The sequence below is a fragment of the Chrysemys picta genome, chromosome 1, assembly GCF_011386835.1.
Source record: "Chrysemys picta bellii isolate R12L10 chromosome 1, ASM1138683v2, whole genome shotgun sequence".
NCBI classification, from domain to species: Eukaryota; Metazoa; Chordata; order Testudines; family Emydidae; genus Chrysemys; species Chrysemys picta.
The window spans coordinates 297,001,317-297,018,046 of record NC_088791.1 but is presented as its reverse complement, the minus strand read 5'-3'; the positions used below and the strand labels follow the sequence as shown (position 1 = coordinate 297,018,046).

The 16,730-nt window shown below is 42.3% G+C and overlaps 1 protein-coding gene across 5 annotated transcripts in view; it reads right to left on the bottom strand.

The window, feature by feature from the left end:
- Positions 1 to 16,730, bottom strand: part of RB1 (RB transcriptional corepressor 1) — a 155,672-nt gene that overhangs the window by 84,570 nt on the left and 54,372 nt on the right. For all 5 annotated transcript variants that reach the window (XM_065593715.1, XM_065593712.1, XM_024104502.3 and 2 more), the window contains 4 exons: positions 14,309 to 14,418; positions 13,233 to 13,310; positions 7,564 to 7,651; positions 58 to 174 (listed from right to left, as the gene is read on the bottom strand). In XM_065593715.1, coding sequence (XP_065449787.1) covers positions 58 to 174; positions 7,564 to 7,651; positions 13,233 to 13,310; positions 14,309 to 14,418 — 393 coding nt within the window. The remainder of the gene's footprint in view (positions 1 to 57; positions 175 to 7,563; positions 7,652 to 13,232; positions 13,311 to 14,308; positions 14,419 to 16,730) is intronic.

Here is a 16,730-nt window from a genome sequence, read left to right as displayed (position 1 = left end):
CATTAGCTAATGTTGATAGCATTCAAATGAATAATATGAAATCAAAATATTAGTTGCCTGTGAGCCAATTTCAGCACATCCCTGTCCAACTGCTTTAGCAAATTTCTCTTTGAAGATGTTCCCAAGATTTTCTACTCTTGCCAGGATACTTTCTTTAGGGTTCACTGTACAGTTCTGAAACATATTAGAAAAAAAGAATATTTTGTTTAACTAGGTATATCAAAACATGTTTTTACAAGTTAACCAAGAATATTTTTCCACTTCAGCTTTGTAGCACACCATTATATTAATTAGGTCATCAGTATGGTTACGGAAGAAGTTACTCACCTTGCCCAGTAACGGTGGTTCTTCAAGATGTGTACCCCTATATGTGATCCAGTGAAGGTGTGCTTGTGTCCCTGTGCTGCTAATTGGAGAACTTTGGTAGCAGTGTCTGTTAGGCCTGCACATGTGCTCTCTCTCCTCATGCCCTGCCACAAGGCTAGCCAGTGGGTGTGGGCTAACCCCCCTCAGTTCCTTCTCTACCACAGAGTCATTGACAAAACTCTGAAGTTGAGGGGAGGAGGGTGGGTTGTGGAGCACCTATAGGGACACACATTTCGAAGAACCATTGTTACTGCAGAAGGTAACTACTACTTCTTTGAGTAGTGTCCCTATGCGTGCTCCACTAGAGGTGACTCCTAAGCAGTATACATTCCACATCCTCCCTCTGGAGGGCTGGGACTTCAGAGTCGGGTCAGTTACAGATGACAGCATTGTGGAGCTGAAGATGGCATCCCCAGCAATCGCATAATGTTCTGCGAAAGTGTGGACTGACACCCATGTCGCTGCTCTACAGATCTCTGAGATAGGGACATTCTTGAAGAAGGCGATGGATGAGGAGATTGACCTTGTGGAATGTATACAAATAGGATCCGGAGGGGTCATACTGTGAACTTTGTAACTTTGTCTGATACCATTTCGAGACCCACATGGAAAGTCCTTTTGGCTGATATTGCCAAACCCTTGGATCATTCTGCAATGGAGGGGAAAAGTCTGGGGGACTTCCTGAAGGCCTTCGTCCTGTCCATGAAGAAGACTAGGGCTCTTCAGAGATCTAGGGTATGTAATATAGCCTCTCTGTTGTCTCGGTGAGACTTGGGATAGAAGGTTGGAAGGTTCATGTGAAACGGGGAGGTTACCTTGGGAACGAATTTTGGATGTTGTCCGAGGATAACTTTGTCCCAAAGAATACTGAATATGGGGAATGTATAATCAGAGCCACTATTTCCCCTATTCATCTGGCCGAAGTAATCATTATCAGGAAGGCCATTTTCATCAAGAGGTAAGTAAGCGAACAGTTGGTCTGGGTTCAAAGGGAGGCCTAGTCAGTCCTTTCAGTACCAGGTTTAAGTCCCATGTGGGAGTAGGAGGCCGAGCTTGTGGGAAGAGGTTTACAATACCCTAGAGGAAACTTTTGCTGGTCAGGTGTGACAGCACTGAGTACCCCTCCACTGGATGATGGAAGGCTGTTATTGCCACTTGGTGGACTCTAAAAGGGTTTATGGACAGCCACGATCTTTTCAGTGCCAGGGCATAGTCGAGAATGTGTGGAAGTATAAGGCTGAGGCCTTTTTCTGCAGCCATATTAGGAGACAGCAGCCATGAGCCCAGAAGCAGAAAGTCACATCCTCACAGGGCTCCTTAAAGAGGAGGGCTTGTGGGGGGGCGGGGGGCCTGTGCACCCTCCAGGGGAGTTTGGGGGGGAGAGGGGAACCTGGTCTGGGGAGCAGCCCCAGGACACGACTGGCCCCTGGGCAGGCTAGCCCCTGGGGCCTATAAAGGCTCGTTGGGATTTGCCCCTCAATGAACCGATGTTACGGGGGGGGCGGGGGGGCGCAAAGTAGAAGTTTCGCCTAGGGCGCAAAATATCCTTGCACCGACCCTGCATCCTCACATTACATCTAAATTACATTAAAACAATGTAATATCAGGCTGTTAAGAAGGCGATCCTATCCTAATAATACCCATCATCACCAGATAAAGAAATAGATCTTAAGATAATTAAAGAAAATTTTGTTTGATGGCATTCTGTCTGGCAAGAAATCACTTAACAGTTGTGATTGTGAAATCCCTACTTAATATTGTTTTGTCTTTATGGTCCCCACTTCTCTATTGTTCATCTAGATGGTCTCTGTCTGTTACATAACTAATTTTGCTAGGTGTAAATCAAGGAAGGGGGTGGGGTATGATTGGTTAAAGAATTGTTTTACAATGTATTAGGATTGGTTAAAAAATTGTTTATTAATATTTCAGTAAAATTATTGGTTAAGGTACAGCTAAGCAAGGCTCAAGTTTCACTATAAACTGCGTTCCAAAAGGAAGTTCTTTGGAACCAACTCCAGGACACAGCCCCAAGATCAGAGCTGCCAGACGTCAACACCTTGCCAATCATAACCGTGCAGAAGGTGGAATCCCCAGATGACTTGATCCTGACTGGCCATTAGGAAAAGTTCATCTGATTGATTGGGAGTGGTGAGCGTTGTATGCTTAGTGTGTACATTCTGTTTTGGTGATTGTTAATAAATAGAGGTTAAGTAAGATATTACTTGTAAACCTGCAAAGGATCAAGCCCTAAGTCCACAGGGAAAGGGTGTTTGCACTGATTCCACAGAGGAATAGAGCCTGGAGCCCATGGAGGGTAAAGTTAGGTGCCTTTCGCCCGGAGCCCTAGGAACTGGGAAAGATTAGGGGTGCCTAAGTCAACCGGGTTACGCCTTGAGCCCTAGGAACTAGGTAGAGGTGGAAGTCTGGAACCCTAGGAACTAGGTAGAGGTGGGATGTCCAAGAGTGTACTGGCAACAAATTTAGGGTAAAGTTAGGTGCCTTAGAGTGTGTGTAACAAAGAATTTTGTGTGGGTAACAGAAGAGTCACGGAGATTTGTTGGGACATGCACCAAATCCGAAATCTGGACCATTTTTGCAGGTAAGTACGTCATATCGAGAATTTTCTGTTGTGTAATAATATTTCTTGCATCATGGTTGAACAGGAGCTCTCTAGGGATTGAAACCAAGAAGAAGCCATGCCTTGAGGTGAAGAAGCCAGGATGGGATGTGAGAGATTAGGCTCTGAGGAGGCAATCATCCAGGCAAGGGTAAATCATGATCCCTTGCGACCATAAGTGGGTGGCCACTACTGAGAGAACCTTGGAAAATGCTCTCAGCACTGAAGACGACATGAAGGGGAGTAACCTGTACTGGTCGTGATCTTGTCCCAGGATGAATCTGAGAAATCATCTGTGAGTTGGTAAGATTGAGATGTGAAAATACACCCCCTAGAGGTCGAGGGCCGAAAACCAGTCTCCCTGTTCCAATGCCAGAATGATCATTGCTAAAGTGACCATCTTGAATTTCTGAGCTTTGACAAACTTTGAGAGCTCTGAGGTCTAATATGGGTCTCCAGCCCCCCTATTTCTTGAGTATTAGGAAATACCGAGAGTAGAACCCTTTGCCTCATAGATGCTGAGGTACTGGTTCTACGGCTCTTAACTGGAAACTCTCATGAGAAGGATCCCTGAAGAGGGACATGGAAGGGTGTTGTGGAGGAGGTAAGGGGTAAAATGGATAGAGTACTGAGGTGAATGATCTCTAGGACCCATTGATCCAATGTTATGCGCCCCAGGTACTGCACAACGCTGCCAGACGGTGGCAAAATAGGTGGATTAGCAATGGTTGGATGTAGCAGTTGTAGGGTGTGGTCTATTGGCACCTCAACCAACGTGACAAAATTGATGTTTGGATGTGGAAGGCTAGGACAAGAAAGATTGCTGGCCAGATGTTTACATCTAGAGAATTTAGTTTTTTTCCTCGGTGGCTCTTAGTATCGTTGAGCTGTGTATTGGGAAGTGCATGGCTTATGCTGGGGCCGTGGACTAAATTTTCTCTTTTGTCCCAGTGTGTAGATGCCCAGCAAAGGGAGAGTGCTTGAGAATCCGTCAGAGGGTGAAGTGAGGCATCAGTTTTCTCCACGAAGAGCTTAGTGCCCTCAAAGGGAAGATCTTCCACGGTTACCTGCACCTCCTTTTGGAAACCCAAGAGGCACATTTCATCACCACCACCATGGAAATGGATCTGGCTGCAGTACTGGCTGCATCAAGGGCAGATTGTAGCGATGTCTTTGCTACTAGTTTCCCTTCTTGGATGATGGCCTTAAATTGTTTGTGATGCGACTTGGGCAGCTGCTCAATAAAATTGTTCAGTTTCAAGTAACTCCCATACTCGTATTTCACCATAAGCACTTGGTAACTGGCAATTCAAAACTGATCCGTGGCCGAGGAGTATGCCTTCCTTCCAAATAGGTCCAGACGCTTCCAGTCCCTATCATAGAGCATGGACTTCATGTGGTGTTGATGGCCACGAGAAATGACAGCATCCACCACAATGGAGTTAGGTGGAGGTCTGAAGAAGAGGAACTCTGTTTCACTCGCCAGGACACAGTACTTTTTGTCTGCTCACTTGCAAGTCAGTGCAACGATGCTGGGGTCTGCCATATGGTTCTTGCAAGATCGAGAAGGGCTTCATTGATAGGGAGGGCCACTTTTGAGGCAAAAGATGACTGCAGCATGTCCAGGAACTTATGGTGCATGTCCTTGACTTTCTCCAGATATCTCTGGAGGAAGTCAACCAACCACTCTCCTTGTGAAGTCCTGGAACAGGCAAAAATCATCCACCAGGGATGGTTAGGGAGGCATGACGGCCTCGTCTGGGGAAGAGAAGGAGGATATGGTTTTTTGAGGTCACCTCCTCCTCGACATCACCCTCACACTCCTCCAAGACTTCTTCTGGGAGCTATAAAGCCCTGGATGCTGTGGTTGAGGAAGTGTGTCTTGGGGGCTCATGGGTGGGACTAGAAGCCCGAGAGTCCTGGAGATGGTAGGCAGCCCAGGGGTCCCAGTATGGCCGCTGGGTGGCATGGAGCCTGCGGTGGTGCCCATAGATGGCCATACAAGAATGGCAGCGGTGGGGCCATCTAAGGTTATGGCTGGGGCCCTGCTGGTATCAGGCACTGTTGGGTGCTTGGGTGGAATACTGAGATATTTCTTCCTCCAGTTCACTATCTGAGTCTGCACTGGAGAGTGGGGGGGGACGTGGCCAGGCAGAAGGGAAGACTCCCGTGCTAGGCAGGGACTCAGTGCAGAGGTCCCAGTGCCCAGGAGAGGAGACTCTTGTCCGCACTGGCCATTCAGGTACCAGATGAGGCATCTGTACTGATAGGACATCATGTACCAGTGTGCCGTGGAATGTTTGCTCCTCCTCTTCTTCTTACGTGCCGTTGACTTGGTGTCTGTGCCCAATGGGTCTGTGGGTGCGTCCATAGTACCTGCCGCTGTAGTCTTCCTTGGGCAGTGGGTACCGGGCTTGGTCTGTCTCAGTACCGATGCTACTCAGGATATTGAGCATGCCGGGGATTGTTTGTGGCTAGCTCTCAGCTCTCTGTGGGGACTTCCTGCGCTCTTTTTCAACTTATGAGAGGGGTCGGTGGCGGATTTCTTCACCCAATGACCCTTGGATGCTGAGGTCTGTGGGGAAGACTTACATCTACATGGAGAGTCTTGACACAGGTCTGGAGATTGTCTGAGAGCTGCCTCCATAAATATGATTTTCTGCCCTCGCTCTCTGTCCTTACGAGACTGAGGTCTAAGCTGCTGACAGAGAGTGCACTTTTGAGGAATGTATCCTTTCCTGAGGCAACGAATGTACTGTGAGTGCACGTTTGCAACAAGGATAGCCTAGTTGCAGGAAAGGCACTTCTTGAATCCCAGAGTATCAGGCATACCCCGTTGTGGGGGATGGGCCCCCAATGGAAAGGGCAGGAAGAAAAAACTATTGGCGGGGGGGACAGGATGTCAAAAATAAAAGACGCTAGACTAACTACTACTAAAAACTAGGCTCTAGGCTACAAAGAAAGCACGAGGTAATAGTCGCTAACAGAATGCTAATAGCTCCATCTCTAGCCAGGGGTGGTTGAGAAGGAACTGAGTGGGGTTAGCCCACACATGCTGACTAGCCTCATGACAAGGCACAAGGAGAGAGAGCGCATGTGCAGGCATAACGGACACTGCTACTGAAGTTCTCTGATCAGCAGTGCAGGGATGCAAGCACGCCTACAGTGGAGAACCCATAGGGTCACTACACAAAGAAGTAGTTCTGAGTCTTTAAGAGAGATTAGGAGGCGGTCATATTTTTATGCTCAGCAATATCCATTAGCTACAGCCTGATTCAGCAAAAAGCATCTGTGATAGGGCATCTGCCCCACACTGGCAGGACAACTGACTGCAGTGACCGCTGGGGAACTGGCTGTACTAGGAGCTAAACTCCCCCGGAACGGGTGGTGGGGAACATGGATAGTAACACAGCCGGAGAGCCGAGCCATGAAGAGGATGCTGCGGTTCCTGATGCTGTGAAAGAGGTTGCAGGTGGATTGCCGAGAAGGAGTGACGGTGTGCAGACCACGGATAGGGGCATCAGCCTCTTCCCAATTCCCAGAACAATAAGGAGGAGGTGCATGTCTGGAGGTGAGTGTGCTCTGTGACAGCCTCTTAAGCACATACTTAATTCTACATTGGAACTACTCACACAAAGTCAATGGGACTACTTAAGTGCTTTAAGATAGGTACATGCTTAACAGCTTGTCCACAAGGGGAATTCAAGGCAAAATTAGTGCAAAGTAACTAGGGTATGAATTTAAAGCACAAGAGCCATTCTGCAGTAACTCCTCATGTGGACACTTATTCCACAATAAGCTTGCCTTTGTGTGCTTTAGCTTAATCTACTTTCTAACCTAAATTGCACAAAGGCCCTCTTACCGCAGAATAAGTGTGTCCACATGGAGAGTTAGTGAACAGTAGGTATTGACCATTAGCTATTCCTGGCTTCCCCTTCCCTCCCATGTACACAAACCCTAAATAACTTTCTGAATCAGGACCTAACGGTCTCCTGTTCATAATACAGCCTCTAGCAATACATTTGGTTTTTTCCCCCCTAAACAAATTAATCTTAGTAGAGTTGAAGGACCATAAGATTTCCAGCAAAATACCAACAATTTGTTAAGTGCTTGTAAAATTCACATACAGACAAGTGCTCTTTCAAAGAGCAGTACTAATGCATGTTTAAACTGTCATGAGTCCTGAAGAGGTGTACTAAAGATCTTATATTCATAACTTATGGTAGGTACAAGTGCTGTTGCATTCCTGTGTCCTTGTTGGTTTTACAATGCACTGAACATCAGGATATTTGAAACATAAATCTTGAACTGATCCTCCATCAAAAACTACAAAGATCAGAGTTGACATTCTTGATATTTCTAAGGTAAAAATTAAGCAGAAAAGAAATTTCTTTCACACCTTTATAAACCATAAAGAAGAAAAAGAGGGCACAATCCCCACTATTTTTAAGAAGTCCTTTCTAGGTCTCCTTTAGTAAAGAACACATGCTATTTACTTGGTTGATAATCCGAAGGATATAATTTTGTAGGTACTTCCTCATAAATGCTTACTCTAGTTAAAAAAAACCCTAGTCACTTACATTAAAATATGAGATGAGATTATCTGATGGTTTATCACTTGCTGAATTTAAAATCATCATTAACTGCTGGATAGTATTCATTGCAGCCCTGAAAAAAATGTAATAAGATATATGTTAAATACTTATTTTGTATACCTTCAATATCAGGCAAGAATTTTCTAATTGTTCCCTGATACAGTTTCCTGAAAGGCAAACAGCAAATCTATAAACAGATTAACAAATCAATACATAACTAACTCAATAATAAAACAAACTGGTGGGGAAATTAAATACAGGAACTCCTCACTTAAAGTCACCCCGGTTAATGTTGTTTCGATGTTAAGTTGCTGATCAATTAGGGAACATGCTTGTTTAAAGTTGTGAAATGCTCCCTTCTAATGTCGTTTGGCAGCCACCTGTTTTGTCCACTGCTTGCAGGAAGAGCAGCCCTTTGCAGCTAGCTGGTGGGTGGTTGAAACCAGGGTGGATTAGCAGCCCCTCTATCAGCTCCCCACTCCCCTAAGTTCCCTGTGCAGCAGCTGTCCCTCCCCCCACTGCCATGTGCTGCTCCTGCCCTCTGCTTTGGAGCTGCTCCCAGAGACTCCTGCTTGCTGTACGGGGAGAGGGGGGAAAAGAGGGGCTAATGTCAGGGTGTCTCCCCCTCCCCCCTGCTCCTGCACCCCGCTTACCCCATCTTCCATAGAGCAGGGGGGACACACGACCAACGGAGAGAGCTTCTAGGCAGTAGCTGCGGGTCTCGGTCTCAGCAAGCTGATTTAATTAACAAGGCAGTGTACTTAAGCCTGGGGTCAGCTACTTAAAGGGGAAATACACATTTTTTCTCTCACACACAGGGTGTGTGTCTCTGTCTGCCCTCCCTCCTTTCCTGCTGCCTTGTAGAATATTGTGAGAGAACCCTTGAGGGCCCAGTCAATTGCTAGTTCATTTAGCAGTAAGGCATTCCCTGGGAAATATCCCACCCTCTGACTCCTCCACCTCAACCAAGCTTCACAATCATCACCACTGTGTACCAGTATTAAATTGTTTGTTTAAAACTTATACTGTGTAATATAGTCTTTTGTCTGGTGAAAAAAAATTTCCCTGGAACCTAACCCCCTCATTTACATTAATTCTTATGGGGAAATTGGATTCGCTTATCATTTCGCTTAAAGTCGCATTTTTCAGGAACATAACTACATCATACTACTTTGACTTAAGTTATGAATATTCATCATCATCGCCGGAACCCCATCACATCAACATCAACAAAGTAAAGTAACAACAGAACGGTAACAACCTAAACGTTAATATCTGGCAAACAAGATGTGCAAATAGCACCAAATTATAATGAAAATGGAGGTTCTGTAAATTAAAACATTTTTTCTCTTTACTCTTATCTACAAAAGATAGCTGTAGCATTGTCTATAGAGCCAGGAACTAAAATTAATTCTGCACTGTATTGTTGGGCTTGCAGTGTCATAAGAAATTACAGAATTTTGATGCAGATATTTTGGAGGAGAACATTTGTTTCTATATTATGACCACCACCATCACTCCCCTAGGTCTGCCAATAGCCAGTAAAGTGCATTAAATACTGGTCTTTTCATTCTACAGACTCAAAATCAGAAAGTGGCCACATTAAACCTGAAACCACTCCCCCTTCCTGTTTTATTGAGAAGGCCGTATGCGTCTGGAAGTCCCACTCCCACCTTCCATCGCTCTAGCTAGACCAGATGCATTTTAAGATAATTCACAAGTTAGGATTTGTAGTATTACATAAAATGGGTCATGAAGAGGAGCTGATTACATTAAATGAAGATATTAAATATTGGGATGCACAACTCTACTGATATTTAAGTTTGTTTTCTTATTAGGCAAAGTGAGCAGAATCCTTTATCACTATTTTGATTAAAAGGTTTAAAATACTATCTGAGTTATTTACAAGTTCACACATTTTCCTCCTTTTCAGAGACTTTAAATAATAAAAAATTCTCCAGAAACTGTCTTATTAGAACTGTTTTTACAGACACACAACAGGTGAAAGCAAAAACCACCACCACCTATTTAGGTTCTTACACTCATGCCTACAGGTTTCTTGCCAAAAATGGATTTCAAACCCACATAATGCTGTCCATTGGTTCAAAAAAAAAAAAAGCTACCCCATGTAACTATGAGGCCTTTTGTCTTTAAAGACTGATAATGTTTAAAAGGCAGTGAAAATACATAGGGTCCCTGCTCCTTCCAGAAAAATGATGAAATTAAAAGCACCTCAAGAGGCTAGTTCTTGTTACACTAAATTAAAACATTTTTCCCTCTGGGAAGCCCAGCCCTAATGCAGGAATAAGGACTCCCCTCAGATAGCATGTAGCTGCAGGGATGGTGATGGAACTGCTACTTGTTTTAATGGTTAAAAATGATCCTGTCAGACCAAGGCAGGTGCTTGTTTGTGTGCATTAATGCCTGACCATCTCACATTTCCAGATTTTTGGGGTGTTACATACATCCTCCTGCCTGATAACATATGCACATACATATAGATCTGGGGCACATACCCAACATGAATTAAATCTAAGAGTACTGACATGCAAACCTTCTACATCGTAGCATATTTCAGGAAAATGTCTTTATGTAGCTTGTATTTTCTATTTATGGTTTTACAGGTGATGTATTTAAAAGTTTTGGGTTTTTTCAAATAGAACGAACGTATGATTGATTTAGCAATGTATCCGCAAGCTCTACTAAGCAGCTTGACAAGCTTCAATAGTTTATATTTCCACATCACTATATTCCTAAGAAATGATTAGATTCTGAAGTGAATGTATTGTAACGTTTGTTTTCTCCACAATTTTTAAATGTAAATATATTAAACACACAGCATCAAATTGTTGCCAGTACTAACAATCACTGTGGTAGGTGTTATGGCACTGGGTAAAAAAAGATTATGCCGTAAAAAGCACGTTAGAGATCTAAGATAAGCATGCTCGCTCAGAATGGTATAAATAATCATCTCGGTACGTGCAACCTTCTGATGAATGATAGACTAGTGTAGTCAAATTATAATCCAATCATGTATAGATAATTTGTACAGCTGTTATGCCATATATGCACTCAAGTAAGGTTAGTAACCAGAACTGAAGCCTGTTCATAACTTAAAATATGCTAAATAAAACTAGCCATATAAAATACCTATTAATAAAGTGGAATATTTGCTTAATAATTTACCCCTATTTATCAAAGCCTTTTTAAACCTGCCAGACAGTCTAAGGTTCTTTAATTGAAAGTCTGTAGTCTCATTGTTTATAAAACAGGAACAGAAAGAGGATTGGATATGCCCAGCCATTACATTTATATAGGTACCAGAGTCGCTAAGAAGTTAGAGCACTAGTCCTAGGCTACAGTTCCCATCTCGGTTTTTTTTTTTTCCATTATTGTTTGTTGAGTGACATAAGTACATTTGAATAGCTTTGTTTGCATATTTGTTTTAACCAACTAAAAATTACATGAAGAGAAAGCAAATGTAACAACTCCACAAATGTCAGTCTAGCAATGAAATTTATTATCTTACTCCTCCACTCTTGATCAGCCCCTTCATGTATATTGGATATTTACAACTTATGACAGTGAATTTAGCTAGCTTGCTTAAAGTGAAGTTGTTCATACCCCTTCTCCCTAGTCACAGACTTTCCCCTCATATCTCATGCTTAAGTTCTTCTGGCTCTTACACAGGCTGAGGCCTCAACTGCTTTTGTCAAGACAGATCTGGTAAATGGCCACATCTGGACAGCTTTCAACACTTGCTGAGAAAGCAAGCTTTGGGGGTCCTGGCATGCTGTAAGACTTTATGGCATTGTTCCCTTATGCTTCCCACTTTCAGTCAGAGATCTCTCTTTATGCACCCTATTAAAAATCCTTTTCAATTCCCACTGGTTAGAGTTGTCCCAAATCGATCTCGGATTAGTATATCTCTGGGGTTAAAGAAAATTTTCTGATTAGCTGAGAAAATAGGGATGGGGGCTTTTATTCACAGACAGAATGGACTTATATGAGTGCCTGATTACTTGGATCATGGCACTCCAGGGATGAACTGCTTTTTCTTCTGCCACTTTAAAAATTTTGATATGAGTTTCTCTAACAGACTTTTTTTTTTTTTTTTTTTGGTTAAAGCAGGGATGGGAAGAGACAATACAGAAGCTGTTCTATGAAAGCACTAGAATGAGACCAGACAACTCAGTGTTATTATGCCCTTAACTAGTATTTAAACCCAGATATCCCCTAGGTAAAGCTATTTTTCAAAACACTACCCCTAGCATTTAAACCCAGATACCCCCTAGGTAAAGCTATTTTTCAAAACACTACCCAAGGGGTCCGATCCAAAAGCCATTAAAGTTAATGGAAAGACTCCCCCTGACTTTAATGGGCTTTGGCTCAGACACAAACTGTCAAATAGGGAGAATCTATGGTAAGTTTAAAAGTAGACACCAAGTTTTCATAATAAACCTTATGAGCCATCAGTTAGTTGCATACAATCACCTCTGGGTCATAAGTGATCAAAAGTTTACTGCCATCTGCTGGCAGTTTGGTAGTCTATGCAAAATGAGTTGCTGGTCCCAGTCCAGTTCCTAGTGGGCAGGTATCCAGGTCTGTATAACTGTCAGCTGGCACCTGTTTGGTAGTTTGAGAAGAGAGGCAAAGGACTGAATAGGCATAAAGTCTCAACTTCCCCTTTTGCTCCTAGAATGGCTCTTGGCAGGTCAGAGTAGAGGCACACCAGCAAAGCTTTGTGCAAGCTTGGACTGCTACTGCTGCCTATCTTGTATTTGTTTCTGTGGATAAAAGGATTCTAGGCTTCATGGATGTGAATCTTAACCTTTCACAAGCCATGTACTTTGTTTTAAAATGCTGTTGTAATTTGAAAAGTGATGACACGAACGGCATCAAGAAGTGTGTCTGTCAACGGCTTCCTTACGAAATATGTGGCGTTTATAAGAGACAATCTAACTCACAAAACTGCAAACTAGACTTGAGAACTGAAAGTCAAGCGGAGTTCTTTCTGGTTAGAAAATCATAACAAGTAATAAAGATTCTTCAATTCGCTTTTAGTTGCATTTTATTCCAGATGTGCAAATCTAGAGCTTCCAGCTTCTCTCCCACAACTATATAGGTTCTGCAACAGTAAAGAGTAGCAAGAATTTATTTCTTGTCAGTGCAGTATCTTTACTAGCATGTGAAAATGAAAGTAGTAAATAAGTGTATGATACTTTAAATTCTCTCCCCACAGAATACTAAAGAGTCAAAAATCTTTACACAGCAGGCATGGAAGAAAATGTTTTATTAAAATGCACTTCAGTGATGCAGAGAATGAGCAGCACATTTAAGGAAGTTCATTTTCACACTTTCAGGCACACTGATCTATTTTACACATATAACTCATGTTCCCTTTATATTTCGGGTATCAAACCTGCAATGTATTCAGAGCTGCCCAAGTGCTCTCAACTCCCATGAATCTCAAGGGAAATGGGAGTTGAAGGCACTCACCACTTCTCAGGAGGCTGTCAGCACCTTACAGGAATGGGACCTCGTTTTAAAGTGATCTTAAAATCAGGACTGCTACATTCTTCAGTTCAACAATTTTTAGAAAATTCCAATTCAAGTAAAAACAAATGGATACAACTTTTTTAAATGCTTCATACCGAACTGGAGTCTGTGGAAGTATAAGATTAAGCTCTTCATCTGGGTTGTTTTTCCTTGGTGTTCGTTCCAACTGCAAGCTGTAGAAGGGGAAAAGGCAAAACCTTATGGAGTACTGATCTTTAAATATAGCAAGTCTCAAAGAGGTTTTCTAAAATAATTTTTTTAAGCTGCTGGAAAAAAAAAAATTGTGCACCAGATTTTCAGGAGAGCTCAGTATCCAGCAGCTCCCATTTTTCATTGTCTGTAAATCACTGATTTAAGCTAAATAGATAAAAAAACGGGTTTAAACTGTTTATGTGCAGCTGTATTAAGGGTTTTCCCTGGCTTAACTATGTCAGTTTAGTCCATTTAGTTAAACCAGGGCATTCTTCAGGCACACCCACTGCTTTAGAGGATGCATATTGCAAGCTCTCACACCTTCATTGAAGGAACAAAAGTGCTGAACTTTTAAAGACGTCCTTTCTCCAAAACATTAACCACTGAAGTTCAACAGGAGTTAACTAACAAGTCGGAGACAATGTAACTAAAGGTTTTGTCTGCACGGCCCTGCAGTTCAGCTTAGGGAGGGTGTAAATAACAGTGCACACCAAAGTGCTGCACTATAACTCCCTGGTGTGGGCACTGTGAGCATGAACTAAAACTCATGCCTGCAGAGTCCACATGGAGGAGTTACAGTGCAGCACTTTGGTGTGCACTCACTCCTGTAGGCCAAACTGTGGGGCAATGTAGACAAGCCCTGAAAACCCATTCCTCTCTCAATTGCTCAACTTGCACTCATGGCTCCAGGGACTTGTGTAGAATGGGAAAATAAGCAGTGTTAAAATATGTTAGTGAATATGTTAATATGTTTTTACATATCAGTTAGCACCTACTTTAGACCAGCCAGGACAGTGATTAAAAATGTGTTACCTGACTAACAAGCCTAAAAAACAAACAAACAAACAAACAAAAAGATTTTCAGGCTAGACAGGACCTGAATTTCCAGTGTAAAAAGTGACCAGACAGAACAGTAAAACCTTTTAGGCTATCTTTATATATCATATAGAAGTAAAAAGAATTAAGAAGAGAGTGTTACCATTCTATGTGATTACGCTGTAAAGTTTCATCATTATCCAGAAATAATCGTGCATCTATATCTTTATTTTTCAGGTAAAGCTCTTCATATTGTCTCGAGAGATCCTCAACCTGAAAAATGTGAAAGTTTTATTCTTACAGGATCAATTCTGAGGATGTATTGAATATTGTATTCATGAACTAGGGAGAGGAAGGGTTCATTCTGTATTTTAATATAGATATTTAATTTATTTTGACACAAATTTCTCAATTCCCAAAGTCATTTCATTATACATATAATTAGGGCTCTGTGTCTGTCATCTTCCTGAGTGACACAGCTATGTCCATAGAAGCATTCTTCCATCAACATAGTGGCTTGTATGCTGGGGGTTTTAGCAGCATAACTATGTCAGTCACAGGTGTGTTTTTTGCACACCCCTGACCAACGTAGCTATGGCAATATAATTTGAATGGAGACCAAACCTAAGCTGCATGTGAGGCTGAGATACGCCCAGCCAGTCCCCAAATTGGGATGCTTAGTGCCACTTTTAATTCTCCACTCTCAGCTGCTCCAGGCAAATCTCAGCTGTAACACATCATTTATCCCCATGATTATATAATTATATGTTTTACTCTAGTCAGATTATCTTCAGAGTTCCATTATAACCCCCTCTTTTCATACAGTATGTTCATAATTTGATCAACATGTGTCTTTTGGCAGGAAAGCATTTACTACCCCACAATTTTCTGAAAATTAAGGTTTTTTAAAATAGATTTCTTTTCCATTTCAGAAAATCAGCCTTACATCATAAACCAGTCAGCGGCTGCTACTGCTGCCGCCTTGTTCACCTAGCACAAATTTTTACCAAAACCAGCAGCTGTAAGTGTGAATTCACCTCCAACGCCCATATTTACCACAAGTATGAATGTCACATGCACACCTATAGGGGGATTTAAACATTAACATTAAGCAGCCCAGGCAGTTTTGCTTACTTCTGAAAAAGGAATTTTAGTCTAAATATATTTATATCCAATGCTAACGGCTATTTATGGAAATGACACATGCTACTAGCAGGAGCGCCGCCAGCTTTTCTGCCGCCCTAGGCGGCGGAAGGTCCTGCCCTGAAATGCTGCCCCCCACAGAGGCAGCGGAAGGTCCCGCCGCCGAAATACTGCTGCGGTTGCCGACCCGCAAATTGTAGCACCCTAGGCGACCGCCTAGATCGCCTAATGGGTTGCGTCGGCCCTGGCTACTAGGTCCTATAGCACTGATCACAGCTAAGGCTGAAAATTCTGAGAGAAATATTTGTTGCTAGTTTTGTACAGGCCTTCATTTGACCACTGCCTATTGCACTGTGTATAGTCCTTTATTTTGGGGTATCTCTGGAGTTCCTCACTCTGGAAGAGTGAGAATCCAGTGGTGATGGTATTTTTAAAGAAAGTAGAATTTGTAATCTTGCAGTATTTGAAGTACCATCTCACATGATTCTCATTCACAGAGTTTGGCTGATAATGTTTTTCAGGTGGTTTTGACGTTAAAATTCTGTGTGAGAGGTTTATGTAGAACTAGCAGTAGTTAAACAACAGATTTGTTTTGTAGGTAGGTTGCATTAATCTGTCAGCTAGGATCTATGTAGTGTGCTAACTTTGTCTGGAAGTTCAGCCAGAGCTGGAAGGCGTGAGTCTCCTATGCTTAGGGACTGTTTTTGTTTTTCTTGTAAGTTTACTGTTGGTAAAGACTATCAAAGTAGTAGTGGGCTTGGAACTCAAGACAGAAGAGGTCTGTAGTGGGTCCTATGTTTTTGCTTTGTTCTTTCCTGTTAAGAGCCTGAATAAAATATAGCTCTCCAGGAAATGTGGAGATTCTGGTTTACACAACAGCTTCAATAAAACATTTTCCAGTTACCAGCTTTGCCACGAATACAGACTGACTCACAGTAGTATAATTGTGTAAAGGCCATTTTTAATCCAATTTGAAAAAAAAAACAAATTAATACATCTTATGCTTCATAAATGCTTACTGGTTAAGGCCTCAGTCCGGCAACTGTAATACATGTAGATAGACTGCTGCACCCACACTGAGCTCCAATGAAGTGAAGAGGGCTCTCTGCGAGGTACAGCAGTCCACAGTTTAGTCAATTGCAAGAGTACAGCCTAAATCTTGAGGATATTTATATATCCAAGAGCAGATTAGCCAGGTTGAATTAAATTTAAAATTGAGAAGGTGTAGTATTAATTTTAAGAGAGATTTGCTTGATTTTGCAGCCTTTATATTGCTGTAGCATTAAATAACCTATTGAAATCAGAGGAATGAAGCACGGTTTAAAATTGTACTTCATTTTGAGAAGAGTAACAAGTTCATCCCCAGGAAGCGCATTCTTAAAGTTTAAATAAAATTAAAAAAAACAAAACAAAAAAAAACTGTATATCCTATATTAAGAAGA